At 34.2% G+C, this 15,613-nt stretch overlaps 1 protein-coding gene across 1 annotated transcript; it reads right to left on the reverse strand.

The window, feature by feature from the left end:
* Positions 1 to 334: 334 nt before the first annotated feature.
* Positions 335 to 11,678, reverse strand: LOC142531101 (actin-depolymerizing factor 2). Its single transcript, XM_075637131.1, has 3 exons — positions 11,486 to 11,678; positions 901 to 1,166; positions 335 to 808 (listed from the first exon to the last, which is right to left on the reverse strand). The coding sequence occupies exons 1-3, from the start codon at positions 11,486 to 11,488 to the stop codon at positions 658 to 660; spliced, it is 420 nt and encodes a 139-aa protein (XP_075493246.1). The 5' UTR covers positions 11,489 to 11,678; the 3' UTR covers positions 335 to 657.
* Between the last annotated feature and the right edge of the window lie 3,935 nt (positions 11,679 to 15,613).

Below are 15,613 nucleotides of genomic sequence, written 5' to 3' on the forward strand. Positions count from 1 at the left end.
CGAAATTTTAAAATATATATATACATAACAATAATTTAATTTTGATACAATCTTTAATTTATAATTTAATTTTGATACAATCTCTAATTTTTTTTATAAAAGATTACTTAATAGAGAAAAACATATAGGTCTGCTCATCATTGTTAGCGCGGCTAAAAGAGAAGTCATTGCTTGGTACAAAGTAATTTCAAGTTTTAAGAGATACTCAACAATCCTCACAAGTAAAAAAAAAAAAAATAGCACACATTAGTGGACGAGTAAATTAGCTTGAGCAGGAGTTTAACACAAATAAGGCCCATTCCGGTCAAAATAAAAATATATAAGCAGCACAAGCGAAGTTAAATGCATGAAGCTCATTCTGGGATAATAGGTATGGAAGCCTTCTGTTCAAACGAGGATAATACATTTTGTGAGAAATAGAAAACCAATCTGCTGATACTCGTCGAGCCCCAAGCGATTCACAAGACAGATTACACAACCAGAAAATAAGTTTAAAATCACAGAATTTGATCGGGTAAAGACACGAATACAAGATAGAACTTCAACAACACACCAATATCATAGCCAGGCAAGTACCACAAGTTCCACAAACTATTAACATTTCGCTCGAGTAAAGCAGTAAGACATACTTTGCTGCACTTTTGTAGATTGAAGCGTTTAATTGGCTCGAGTTTTGAAGACATCAAGACCCACCTCGGTTGGGTCAGTGGCTTGAAGCTCTACCTGTATTCCATCTAATTCCCTCTTGAACCTGTCTTTTGAGCTGGCATAGATCATTTTGCTCCTCACCTTTGCTGTGTCGGGAGACCTTAGAACATATAATCAACAAAACCCGCAAATGTTATCGCACACAAAATTGTGGAAAGGACATATATGGTGTATGATGGTAAGAAGAACTACCAGGCAATGAAGAAAATTCTGCTTTTTGGGACATTATCCTCGGTCAGAAATTCAAAATCATATACAGCATATCGACACTCTTCAGCAGGAAGGTTTGCAATGAAGTCATCATAAGTTTGAGCTGGTTCGCCAAGTTTTTCAACGATCACCTCCTTCTGCTTCTCCTCAATCTTGTAAACTATGAAGCGGTGGGTGCGCTTAGCTTTCAACTCCATAAACTTCAGTTTGCAGTCATCGTGAACGGCCATTCCTGATGCTGCATTAGCCTATACATTAAAAGAACAAAACAAATGCTCATAGAATCGACAAAATTATTTTATAGGTAGAACAATTAACTGACAAAATTAATCACCCTACATCTTTAAGAATCAACATATTTTGCACTGCAATATTTACAAAAGCAATTCAGTGAAGTAGGGCATCCACAATTAATAGATAACATGGATCGGCTCTTTTAAATTACTTTGGTAAGGTAACTGGTCCGAAAAAATAATTGAAAACCTATAAAGTCACTAATTAACTATATCCAAACGGGTTGAAGAAACATGATTCCAAAATATGTCAGTCATAATTTTAATTAAAGATGATCAGGCACATAAAAAATAGACAAGAAAATCAAAAGTTGCGGAGGCACGATGACTTCGTATATTTACCATTGTCATGTCCAAAAAATATGTTCAAAGACAATGTAAAAGATATAGAAACAACCACGTGCTCCCCTCTATATTGCATGGCCATGTGACCATGTCTATCAACGATAGGGCAATATACAGGATTTCTAAAGAGAGGAGGCAAGACCAAAAGACAAATGGGTGGATTCAAACAAAATTTGGAAGTTAGTACAAAATAGAGCATAAAAATTTAAATTTTTTTCGCCTAGGGGCCAAGCCGATAGCATTCACTCAGTCCAAACCTTATTGACCGTGGAAGAACTATTTCTGTGTACCTTAACAAAGCCAAGCCAGATAAAATCTTGAAAAGATTTGACATTTTTGTATTAAATAAGGCTTTTGGATTCATACTGCACAAGGCAGATTTTCCTAGTCGAACAATTCAAATTTATTCTTAAAAAGACTTCATCATATAGGTAAGCAAAACGAGACCCCAAAAAAAAGAAATTCAACACGATCCCTACTGATTAATCATTTTCCTAGGACGTGAATTCCCAACCGAGCAGTTTTTACGTATTCCTGACTCCATAAAAAGAATTTGGAGAACAACATTTTTGGTCGAATGACTTGCACATATTTCATTTTCCGGTGTCATGTCAGCATTCATCGGCGTTATGTTTGTATTCCGGTGGAAAATGACTAAAATTGAAAAAAATAGTAGTCAACTAAGACTATGAATTGACAAATAACATGACCAAAAATGAAAAATGTGCAAGTTATGTGACTAAAAATTTTATTTTCACAAAAGAAATTTGAGAGGAAAGAGTCTACTAGAGGATTGTAAGGGCCGAAGCCCGAAAGTTCGCCAACATGGATGTCTAACTCCTAATGAGATGTAGTCAAGTAATAAGAAGGATTTGGTCCGTACCACACCGGGAAGCATCCTCATCATTTACACCATTGGATACATTAAAATAAAAATAAGTCCTACAAAAAATTCATGAGAAATCTATACATCCTACGGGTATGCCATCAGTACGGGAGTAACGTATATCATAATTTTGAAATCTATCATAGGCACTGACTACTATAAAGACTATTATTTTCTTAGTGAGAATTCCATGAAACATTCCCAGCTTCCTTATTTTCACTTGCTATGAACTCAGTTGTGTTAAGAAGTTAGTTCATAGTTAAGTTCAACAAAACATTGGTTCAACAATTGTAAGGCTCGAGATTTATTAGTCTTCATTGATGTGATATTCGGAAGATATGAGTATGCATGACATGTAATGAGAAGCACTAAATGAGATTACGAAGTGTTGCATAAAGTCTAGACCGCAACCGCGCTACGAACAAGACCGCACCCGCGGTGCTAGACAGACCGCACCCGCGGTTCTGCTACAGTGAGGTCAGCGCACCCGCGGTCGCTGTTTCTGAAATTTTGGATGATGATCAATATGCCTAGCGCACCCGCGGTGTGAGAAATACCGCACCCGCGGTGAAACGTGCAGTAAGCACATTTAGCCATGTGCCTTACATGCAATGTGATCTATATATATATATATATACCTGCATGCAAATTCATGAGAAGGAAGGGAGGAAAGAGCCGAGGAAGTGCAAAAAAAGAATTGAAATATTCTTACGCCTTTTGTGAGAAATCCGTCCGTCTGTTTTTGAATTCGACTTCAGTACTGTGTTCCTATCGACGCAGGCTACAACTGGACGTAAGTTTCGTTACGTTTAGACATGATTTGAATTTATGATATTGTCAGAATTGAATATGAATCAGATATAATGTTTCTGCTACAGTAGACATGGTATAACTGAAGTCAGATCAAAGAATAGACTATTTATGAAATTGTTATGAATTTCAGAGTTGATTTAGTTGAGATTTTATATCAGAGTTGTGTTATTATTCAGATTATGAGTTATACTGATACTGGTTATAAATTCTGGTATTATATCTGTGATGTTGAGATAGACGGGGTTATCGTGACTGTATTGTTATGCCGTCGAAACATCAGTAGATTGACATTGATCAGATTCAGTAATGATTTCGATTGTATTATGATATCATTGATATGAATTAGATTGTACCTTGTTCAGATATGGATCAGATTATATACCGATTTGAGTATTGATCAGAACAGGTTTTGAATCGAATTATATACTGATATTGTATTTATACGATTGTCATTGCCAGACTGGTTATGGACAGATTGGAATACAAGACTTCGTCTTCGTCAGACCGGGAAGACAAAGGTATAATTCATGTTTTGTTTTGGGGGAGACACAACTCAAATGAGATTCAATTTGAGTTGCCCAACAAAATCACATACTAGGGTTGTTGTTTACCTTTTGATATAATTGATTTGTTTATAGAATTATATTCAAATCTCTTGATATGACGATGCCTTGTTTATAGATTTATATTCAAGCATTTGACCTAGGAGAGTCATTGGCAGACTTGCCAAACTAGATGTTCGGTGGTATCGACGCTTCGGATCAGATTCACTCCGAGTGTAGACATTCGGTACAGACATGACCGAAGTCTAGGAATAAGACGTACAGTTACCCCGATTGGGAGGGTAGGTGACAGACAGTGACGTCTTATTCACACCGGGATCCCTAGAGTTAGAGTCGAGTCGAGTCTTATTTTGATTTGGTTTCCTAGACTATGAAACCTATTGTTATGAATTTTATGCATGATAATATGCTTTATGATTTATATTGTGTATATGCATGTATACATGTTTTATACTGGGATTTATTCTCACCGGAGTATCCGACTGTTGTCTTGTTTTGTATGTGTGCATGACAACAGGTGGGACAGGATCGGGGTCAAGAAGATGATGAGAGAAGATGAGTTAGAGTGGTAATTCCGGACTTATTGTCGACTTGGTTTAATACTTGAAATTTAGTAGTTGAACCTTAGACTAGTTTGAATAATTGTTGTACATTATTGTACTTTTATACTGAGATGTATAATATATTGATTCCATTACCTTCCGCATTTTAAAGAAAAAATTTTAGACCCTGTTTATCTTAATTGATAATTAAATCCCAAAGATGATTAAGAAGATGATTAGCGTCCGGGTCCCCACAACAGGTGGTATCAGAGCGATAGATCCTTTAGACTGAGATAGAAGAGAATGAGCGGGGTAGAGTGAGTTTTCTTTCCTTACATGTGATTGCTAGCATGAGATTTATTTTAATGTTGACTTACATTGTGTGTGCTAGCATGACATTATGCTTTACTGCTTTGAAATACATGTTTACCTGATTATCTGATTTGAGTTGAGATTATGTATCATTGAGTATGAATCAGATCTGATTCATGATCAGCAGTAAGATGATCAGAGAAAGATTGGAACAGATTTGTAGTATTGAGTACTAATGCTTTGATAAGCAGATATACCTCCACGGAGAATTCCAGAAAGGGGTAGTACTTCGACTGAACAGATAGATGTATCAGAAACTCAGATGGAAATACAGTTGGAAGAATTTCAGTTATTTCAGCCGCCGATTCTGAGTGGTGTCGAGACGTCTGAAGATTGTGAGAACTGGTTTGATGACATAGAAATACTGTTTGATTTACTTGATTATTCAGATGAGCAGAGAATTAAACTGATATTCCACCAGTTACGAGAGACTGCCAGAAGTTGGTGGATTACAAGTAAAAGAATGCTAGAACAGAGAGGTACAGTGATTTCGTGGGAAATATTCAGAACTGAATTTTATCGAAGATTTTTCTCAGTTTCGTACCGGGAGGACAAGAAAGCAGAGTTTGAGAATTTGAGACAAGGTCAACTGAATATTGAAGGATATGTTGCTAAATTCTCTACTCTACTGCGTTTTGTTCCTCATGTAATTGAGAATGATGAAGCTGTAGCGGATCAGTTCATCAGAGGATTGAACTCGGAGATAGTTGCATTGATGAATATGCAGCGACCTTACCATTTTGTTGATGCCTTGAGTAAAGCGAAGAGAGCGGAGGCGAGTCTGATTAGACAACTAAAAAGGGTGTGTGAGATGCAACCCCAGGTACAACAATCCCCTCTCCGATTTGATCGCGGCAGTACGAGTGGAAAGCAAGATTTGCGGAAAGCTCGAAAGAAGCCATTCAAGAAGTTGGGGAGCGGACTGGGTGGTTCGTCTAGCTCCAGTAGTTCCAGCCCGAGTCATACTGGAGTATATTGCAGAACTTGCGGAGGGAGACATCCCACAGAGCAATGCCAGGGAGTGACTGGTAGTTGCCATATTTGTAGATAGCCGGGACACCTTGCTAGAGTTTGTCCTCAAAGAAGTTCCGGAAGATTTTAGGGAGCAGAAGACCGAGGAACAGACACCGGACACACCTGATGATAGAGTGGCAGGTACTGTTCTTTTATGATTATATTGCATAGGTATTGATATATACTAATGCATTCCCTACGAGTATCTTTGACTGAGTTGCATTGAGATACGCTGTATCTGTTGAGGCTGATTGTACTGTAGTATTGATTCCCTTACTTGTTGGGAAAGAAAGATTGATATCAGAGATTTCTGTGAAATATTGTATACTACAGTAAGATGAGAATGAGGTCGAGTTAGATTATGATGTGCTTGTATGTCTGAGTTGACCGCATTATTGATATTAATATGCTGAACAAGTACAGAACTGTTATAGATTCTTGTCAGGAGAGTATAAGATTCAGACCAGATATGGCTGATGAGTAGAGATTTCACGGTAAGGATTCTAGATTCAGAATTTCTTTGATATTTGTGTTGTCTAGGGACTCGATTGTTATAGAAAGGAACAGATGGCATCCTTATGTATTCAGTAGACATACTGAAATCGAGTCTAGCATTGGCAGATTTGCCAATGATGTACGAGTTGGCTGATGTTTGCCCAGATAAGATTTCAGATTTGCTTTATATCAGAAAGATAGATTTCAGAATTGAATTGATACCAGGTACTGGTTGTGTTTTAGAATTCAGTACAGAATGATATTGAATGTACGGAATGACACTGTAAGAATTGAAAGATCAGTAGAAGAGTACCGACCAGGAGTTACATCTGATTTAATGTTTCTCTTTGGCATATTTCAGTATGTTCAGATATATTCTGATGATTTTATGCTTGTTGTATCTATGACATTTTGATATATTTGTAGCATCTGATTGATTGAATCGAATATCTGAAGATTGTATTGAATACTCTGAGAACTATGATTATTGTATACAGAAATTTTCAGATATGAATCCTGTTTGAAACAGATTGTATTCCGAGTATATGATATCTGAAGTTAGTATACTGATTGAATTTGACACAGTTGAGATTATGATCAGTGGCTGAGAATGATACCGATATCAGAAAGATCAGAAAGATCAGAAATTTCAGAAATGTCAGAATTGTCAGAAATTTATTTTGGTCTGAATTGATAGATTATCGTATACGATTGTTGTTTTGTATCTGCTTGAGTATTGTTATTGTTCTAAAACAGTATTTGAGACAGCTTATATTGTTTGGGGGCATATTATATTTGCAGATGATATATAGCAGTTGATCTGAGCGACATGAAGATATGATTGATTAGTCCGAATTGACACTATTGCCAGAAATTGCAATTTTATGAGTTTACTGAACTCACTAGATCCGTATAGATTATTGATATTATGAATCTGATTTGATAGTACTGTTATTCTGAGTCAGTGTTTGATATAGATTATTCAAACCGAATCAGAACTGAATTCAAGAATTTCGGCAGTTCAGGGATATAATCAGAATGTTCAGAACTTAATTTCGATAATCAGAACAGAACATCGATCAGAGTAGCAGATATGTGATTTTGTTACGGTATGAGAATGATTATCTTGTGATGCCAAATGTTTCAGAATTGTACAACAGAATTTGATATCGATAGTCAGAACCGAATACCAGGTAGGTATTTTTCCTTAATTTATATCATTAACTGATTGTTTATACCAAATAGTTCGAATTGGAAATGAGAGATGGGGTCAGAAGCGCACAGAAATAGATTCAGTAGTCATTCCGGTAACAGAAAGTATATGATAATTCGAACAGATAGTTTTGATATCGACAGATTAAATCAGTTATGGCAGAATTTATGCTGAAATGTTGGCAGAATTGTACTGAAATGTCTGAACCGCCAATAAATGAAGATAGAAAGATAGAGATCAAAAGATTTATTACAGAATTTGTATATTCTTGACTAGACATGGGGAGGATATTTCGATGAATTTCGTAATAAGACCACTGCAATACTTTCCAGATTGTGATATGATATGATTGTGATTGACATATTGTTCAATCTATATCTATTAGTTTGTACAAGATGACGTACAAACATGACTAGATGACAAAGATCGATGTCAAAGAAATGGTCAGATTGATCAGAATGTAGAACTAGACTATATCAGATTGTGATTTTGAATGAGTTTGTAATTGTGGCAGAATACACCATGAACTCATTCATATATTATCCACAGACTGACAGATAGCCAGAGTGTACTATCTGGATATTGAAAGATATCCAGGGAGTGGCAGTGCTGGATGCTAGCACCAGTTGATATGACATATTGTCACTGTGTGAATTATAGTATGATAATAGCCATCAGAAAAGTAATGAAATAGTTACAGATGATATATTGTACAGTGAGTACTGCAGATTTCTTTGATATAAGAATAATATCTCGGAGACACCTGAGATAAGATTTGATACGGTCAGAAATATGACAAAGAAAATGTAGCTAATTCAGAAGAGAATGAAGATAGCCCAGACCGGACAGACTTAATATGCCAACGTCGGATGATGACGATTGGTATTTAGGGCCGAAGATTGAATATATCATTGACTGGGATAAACAGATTTGCTAACAGCTGATGATATTGATTTGGTACGAGCCGTTGATTGATATATACGGAGGTTGTATAGCCAGTATTGTGAGATTGATTCGGTCAGAGTTATTTCGAAGGGTATTATGATATTATGCTCTTGAATTATTATTCCAATTTAGAATCACAGATCCGTACAAGAAAGATATTTCAGAATGAAGACTATTCTATTACTGGAAATACAGTAAGTGACAGGGCCTCAAAGAGACTATCTGAAAGACAGAACTTGGCATGAGATTAAGATTTCAGAATGGAGTTATTGAGATGAGTTTTGATTTAAACTCTGTATACAATTCTTCTGATATATCTCAATTGATTACTTGTGATTTCGAGGACGAAATCATTTCTTAGAGGGGGAGAAATGTAAGGCTCGAGATTTATTAGTCTTCATTGATGTGATATTCGGAAGATATGAGTATGCATGACATGTAATGAGAAGCACTAAATGAGATTACGAAGTGTTGCATAAAGTCTAGACCGCAACCGCGCTACGAACAAGACCGCACCCGCGGTTGATGGACAGAGAGTTGGAGATTAATTACGGAAGTGACACCGCACCCGCGGTGCTAGACAGACCGCACCCGCGGTTCTGCTACAGTGAGGTCAGCGCACCCGCGGTGCAAGACAGAGCGCACCCGCGGTCGCTGTTTCTGAAATTTTGGATGATGATCAATATGCCTAGCGCACCCGCGGTGAAACGTGCAGTAAGCACATTTAGCCATCTGCCTTACATGCAATGTGATCTATATATATATATATATATACCTGCATGCAAATTCATAAGAAGGAAGGGAGGAAAGAGCCGAGGAAGTGCAAAAAAAGAATTGAAATATTCTTACGCCTTTTGTGAGAAATCCGTCCGTCTGTTTTTGAATTCGACTTCAGTGCTGTGTTCCTATCGACGCAGCCTACAACTGGACGTAAGTTTCGTTACGTTTAGACATGATTTGAATTTATGATATTGTTAGAATTGAATATGAATCAGATATAATGTTTCTGCTACAGTAGACATGGTATAACTGAAGTCAGATCAAAGAATAGACTATTTATGAAATTGTTATGAATTTCAGAGTTGATTTAGTTGAGATTTTATATCAGAGTTGTGTTATTATTCAGATTATGAGTTATACTGATACTGGTTATGAATTCTGGTATTATATCTGTGATGTTGAGATAGACGGGGTTATCGTGACTGTATTGTTATGCCGTCGAAACATCAGTAGATTGACATTGATCAGATTCAGTAATGATTTCGATTGTATCATGATATCATTGATATGAATTAGATTGTACCTTGTTCAGATATGGATCAGATTATATACCGATTTGAGTATTGATCAGAACAGGTTTTGAATCGAATTATATACTGATATTGTATTTATACGATTGTCATTGCCAGATTGGTTATGGACAGATTGGAATACAAGACTTCGTCTTCGTCAGACCGGGAAGACAAAGGTATAATTCATGTTTTGTTTTGGGGGAGACACAACTCAAATGAGATTCAATTTGAGTTGCCCAACAAAATCACATACTAGGGTTGTTGTTTACCTTTTGATATAATTGATTTGTTTATAGAATTATATTCAAATCTCTTGATATGACGATGCCTTGTTTATAGATTTATATTCAAGCATTTGACCTAGGAGAGTCATTGGCAGACTTGCCAAACTAGATGTTCGGTGGTATCGACGCTTCGGATCAGATTCACTCCGATTGTAGACATTCGATACAGACATGACCGAAGTCTAGGAATAAGACGTACAGTTACCCCGATTGGGAGGGTAGGTGACAGACAGTGACGTCTTATTCACACCGGGATCCCCTAGAGTTAGAGTCGAGTCGAGTCAAAATATGAATGGAATTGAGTTGCATGCTTATTTTATTTTGATTCCAGAGATTATGGAATCCATTGTTACTGCATGCTTATTTTGATTTGGTTTCCTAGACTATGAAACCTATTGTTATGAATTTTATGCATGATAATATGCTTTATGATTTATATTGTGTATATGCATGTATACATGTTTTATACTGGGATTTATTCTCACCGGAGTATCCGGCTGTTGTCTTGTTTTGTATGTGTGCATGACAACAGGTGGGACAGGATCGGGGTCAAGAAGATGATGAGAGAAGATGAGTTAGAGTGGTGATTCCGGACTTATTGTCGACTTGTTTTAATACTTGAAATTTAGTAGTTGAACCTTAGATTAGTTTGAATAATTGTTGTACATTATTGTATTTTTATACTGAGATGTATAATAGATTGATTCCATTACCTTCCGCATTTTAAAGAAAAAATTTTAGACCCTGTTTATCTTAATTGATAATTAAATCCCAAAGATGATTAAGAAGATGATTAGCGTCCGGGTCCCCACAACAATCGCATCCCAAAATTCACAGTTGCCCATACTTTATCCATTAGTGATTGTTTTACTCAATTCAGTATTCGTAGTTGAAACCAAGAATGTTAATAAACACTATAGTCACCCTGTAAGAGATATCAGATCACTACAAGTACAAGTAATTCAGATACTTACATAATAATTTGAAAGAAAGAAATTAATATGGGAAATGAATGCTATTTCTATGCAGTTTGTCAATTGTAGAGAAGATGACATCATTCAGACTTGGACCGGTTGAACACCGTTAGTTATACATACTTAAGAAGGTTCATGTAAACCAACATATTTCCTGGGTAAAGGGCCTATACTTAAAACCATAATTGCCAAAAAAAAAAAAAATTAATCCCACTCATTGAATTAATACTACTGAGTAATCCCAAGATCGAGCTTCAAAACTTCTGCAAGTGCGAAATTCGAGCATGTACTAAAAGAACATACCAAATCAGATCTAGAAATCTTTTTAAAAAATGAAAAAGGATCAAACAAATAAAACCATATGCCAAAAAATTCTGAGGTTTCGGACTTCCATTTCTGCAGATCACAAAGATCGTAAAAACAGACAGAAAGTGCAGAGAATTGACTAAGGAAATTATCATCGCTAATGAACGAAAAATAGAACAAGTACTCAAGTGTAGTATATAATTATATGGAAAAAAAAAAAAAACCATTACCATTGTAGCGATGTATAATCGGAGAAGATCGAGGGATTTACGACCAAAAACTGAAAAGAATGAATTTAGGGCGGAAAGATGCCCACTGTTTTGGGGTAGATTTTTACTTATTTAGAGAGAATTTCGCATTGTGTCAAGGACAACGAAAAACACACACACACGAGAGAATTTACACTATTGTTTGGGATAATTAAAAATGAGATTTGGAATCGAAATGAAAGTACATAAGAATTTAAAATTTAATTTTGTTGTTTGGTTAATGTTATTTAATAATTTAATTTATAGTTAAAATCAAAATTTTACTTGTTATTTTATATTATTATTATTATTGAATACTCATTTATTGTTTGTATATGATATACAAAAAAATAGTATTTATAAATATAAGAAAATCTATGTTTTATATTAAATAAATATTTAATAAAATTATTAAATTATAATAAATTAAACTTTTAATGTTAAAAATAAACTTTTAATGTTAAAAATAATCGAAGATCATAAAATAAAAATATATACATAATTTTAAAATATATAATTATTTTCAATTGATTTCAAATAATTTTTTCAATTATACAATAAAGTATGGGTTGATTAAATAATTTTTTTAAAAAAAATATTAAAGTTATTTGGTTCATATAACCAAAATCAAATGAAATTCTTTCATTTAATTCTATTGTACAATTTTTTTCAACATAATTATATATTTAAATTTTTGAAAAAAATAAACATAAATTGTCTAAAATTATTTTATAGTGTAATAATATATAGACGGGCAATATAAAATAATATATTCAATTTATATTACCACAGTGTGATCACATAAAAATCATATCATTTTAATTCGATTTTATTCATATTTTGACGTAACTTCATTAATTCTTTTGATTATATTTATATCTCCTAACCATGATTTTCATGTCTTACAGGTGAAATCGAGGAATTAAAATGAAATGTCGAAAAAGAAAAGAGATTCTTTAGCTAAAAAGGTCACCTCCTCAACAAAAAGATGGTGGCACACCGCATATAAAAAGAAGACAAAAACTTATGTGAGATGTCTCATAATTCGTATTTTGTGAGACGAATCTCTTATTTGAGTCATCCATGAAAAAATATTACTTTTTATGCTAAGAGTATTATTTTTTATTGTGAATATCGGTAGAGTTGACCCGTATCACATATAAAGATTCGTGAGACCGTCTCACAGAAGATCTACTCTAAAAAAAATTGGATTTGTCAACTTTGAACACAAATTTCAGAAACCAGCCGTTTCAAAAGTTGAAAAGAATTTTCCTTCCAAATTCATAAGCTTCCAAAGGAAATTAATATCAATCAAAAATAATATAAGACCCGAAAACGGTGAACCGAAATCTTGATAGTTTTCTCACACTGAATTTTTCCATACTAAATTTAATTGTGTTAGTTGAAAGTTTTGTTATCTTATTTTATTTTAGTTTAGTATACTTAAAATTGTTGGCTCTTTTTTGTAGGTTGAACATAGTTTAAATAATTTTATTTGGTACATGCTTTTTAGTATATCCTTATATATACTAAAACTCGACACTTTATACTTGCGGTTAATTCTTGTTGGTTTAATAAGTTGATGCATTGATAGTTACGTTATTTTTTTGAGTTTAAAGAAAAACACTGTCATTTGTTTGACATTTTGTGTTAAACTTGAGATCTTGATGTTAGATGAATTAAACGTCATTAAAAATTTAAGCTAAAATTTCCAAAGAATTCTTTCAAAATACCATGATTTTAAAAATAATTAAAGATTATTTTACTTAAATAATTATTCTAACTTGAAGTGCAAATAGTAATTTAATTTAAATATTATATAAGAAAACTGATTAATAAGATCGGTCTATTTTTGGAGCAACGATTGATGGGTGGACTTAAATTAATGATAAATAAAGAGTCCGCTCAATAAGCAAAAGAACCAAAGCCCAATCCAGAAGCGACAACCATCGAAGAGGACCCAATGAAGGAAATGGGATAATATCCTTTTTGGTCCTCCTATTTTCAGCTAATTCTCGATTTAATCTCTTTAATTTTATTTGACCTAAAATAGCTCACTATTTCAGTTTTGTCCTTTTCTAGTCCAAAATTAGATTAAATCTCAATTTTATCCATGTTTTCTAATTTTATTTACTTTTATTTTTTATTTTTTATAGTTCATCGTGTTTCCATAAAGTAAACTAAAACCTTTTGACCAGAATGCCGCAGAGTTGTATCTATCAGGTTTTATAGACGGTTCCTCACGATCTAACCACACAATCACAACAAATAGTTTCTAACGTAGATTCCTTCAACAACATTTAGCACGACATTATTTCGTAACAAATTAAATTTGTAAATAAATTTAACATGAAATGGGCAAAATCCTGGTAATTTTATTGAAAAATAATATTTATTATTATGACAGTAACTCCCCATAGAGGAGTACACAACTTGTTTAGCTACTTGTCTTAGCTTTAAAGATAATACACATAAACTGAAAATATATTGGAATATTTATTATTTAAGAAAATTGAAGAGAATGATTGATTCTTTCAGCTTTTTTCTGCCTTGATATATATATATAGGTCTTTGGTGGATTTGAAATTCAGACTTCAGACTTGGTTGATAACTTTACATTATTCTTTGTCAGTTGTTGCGAATTGTTGTTGGCAACTACTTGTGAAATGGCCCCATTTTCTTTTTTCTGCAACTCTTGGTGTTGGTTGAGTGGTTGTGTATTCCACTAATGGAGTGGTTGAATGACATACCCATTAATATTTGTCGGGAAATCTTCTTTTTTTTGTGTTCCTCGAGGAAGACGCGTCTTGTGTGATCCCTCACTATTTGGTCATGTCTCTGCAAAGTGTTTTCGGTCATATCTCGGGCGAAAACCCTTCTCCAAATATGGATCTTTCTGGTTTTGGCATTATAGAAATATTTTTTCTGATCATCTCCCAATGTGAGCCACATGTTGCAGAATTTCTAGGGAGTATTTTTACATTTGGATAGCTTGTTGTTCCTCAAAAGATTTTTTCAAATATTTCTCATGCAAACCCTTTATTTTTTTCTGTCATGGTATTTAACAGAAAAGATCCATTAAATTAATTATGGTAGAATTTGAATGGAAACTTGATTTTCCATATATCTAAGACAAAACTATATTCTCCATGTCCTTCTGGTGTTGCACTAAAAAAGTATAGCTCCATAACATCTCCTCTAGAAAAATAGTCATTATTCACCCATGTCTCATGAACAATTTATTGTATCGATTTTAGTAGTGCAGATATCTCCGAGAAACTAGTTTCTATGGTATAGACCGTGACAAGAGTCCAAACTTCATACCATGGTTTTACCTCCTTAGTATGGGAATTGGGTTTCATCCCCATCCTTGGGTATTTTCCCGCTATATCAATCCGACTTGTGGCTAGGTTAATTATGCTCTAGTCTTTAATTTCTTCCAAATCTGAAGATATACCTGAAATAGAGAAACTATAAAATCTCATCGATAATACTTCCCAAATTTATAAAATCAAGATATCATTAAATAAGTATCCATGTTTCTTTTAAATACATGTGGTGCATTAGTCAATTTCATTGATAATACTTTTCAAATATAATAACAATGTGGTGTGCAGAAAACTATAAATTTCTTATTTTCTTCACCCATTCGGATACGATAGAATTCATATTTCTCATTTTTCACCAAAGTTGCCCACCTTTATTGGGCACACACTGAACATGACTTACCTATGCGTTGTCAGGAATATGATAGATAATACATGTATCAAGAAGTTTGATGGTCTCAGATTTCACTACCTCTTGCATCTTTGGGTTTATTCATCTTTTAGGTTTCACCAAAGGTGAGTACTTCTCTTAAATTAAACTTTTGTGCATACAAATTGATGGAATTATTCCCTTGATATCCGCCACATTCCACACAAATGCACTCCTGTGGTCCTTGAGGAATTTTAACAATTTGGCCTCCATTCCATCTGTTAAAAAAAGAGATAACAGAAAAATTATTATCCTTAGGTATACGTCAGACGTGGAGGTGGTATGAGCTCAAGGGTTGGTGGTTCCTCTACACTGGAATTTTCAAGTCTCCCTTATATCCCAAATCCTCCAATC

Source organism: Primulina tabacum, chromosome 17 (assembly GCF_025594145.1).
Source record: "Primulina tabacum isolate GXHZ01 chromosome 17, ASM2559414v2, whole genome shotgun sequence".
Classification (NCBI taxonomy): Eukaryota; Viridiplantae; Streptophyta; class Magnoliopsida; order Lamiales; family Gesneriaceae; genus Primulina; species Primulina tabacum.

Coding starts and splice junctions, on each gene's coding strand:
- LOC142531101 (XM_075637131.1), bottom strand. Junction 809..900: donor AGAATTTTCTTCATTGCCTG/GTAGTTCTTCTT, acceptor ATATGTTCTAAG/GTCTCCCGACACAGCAAAGG.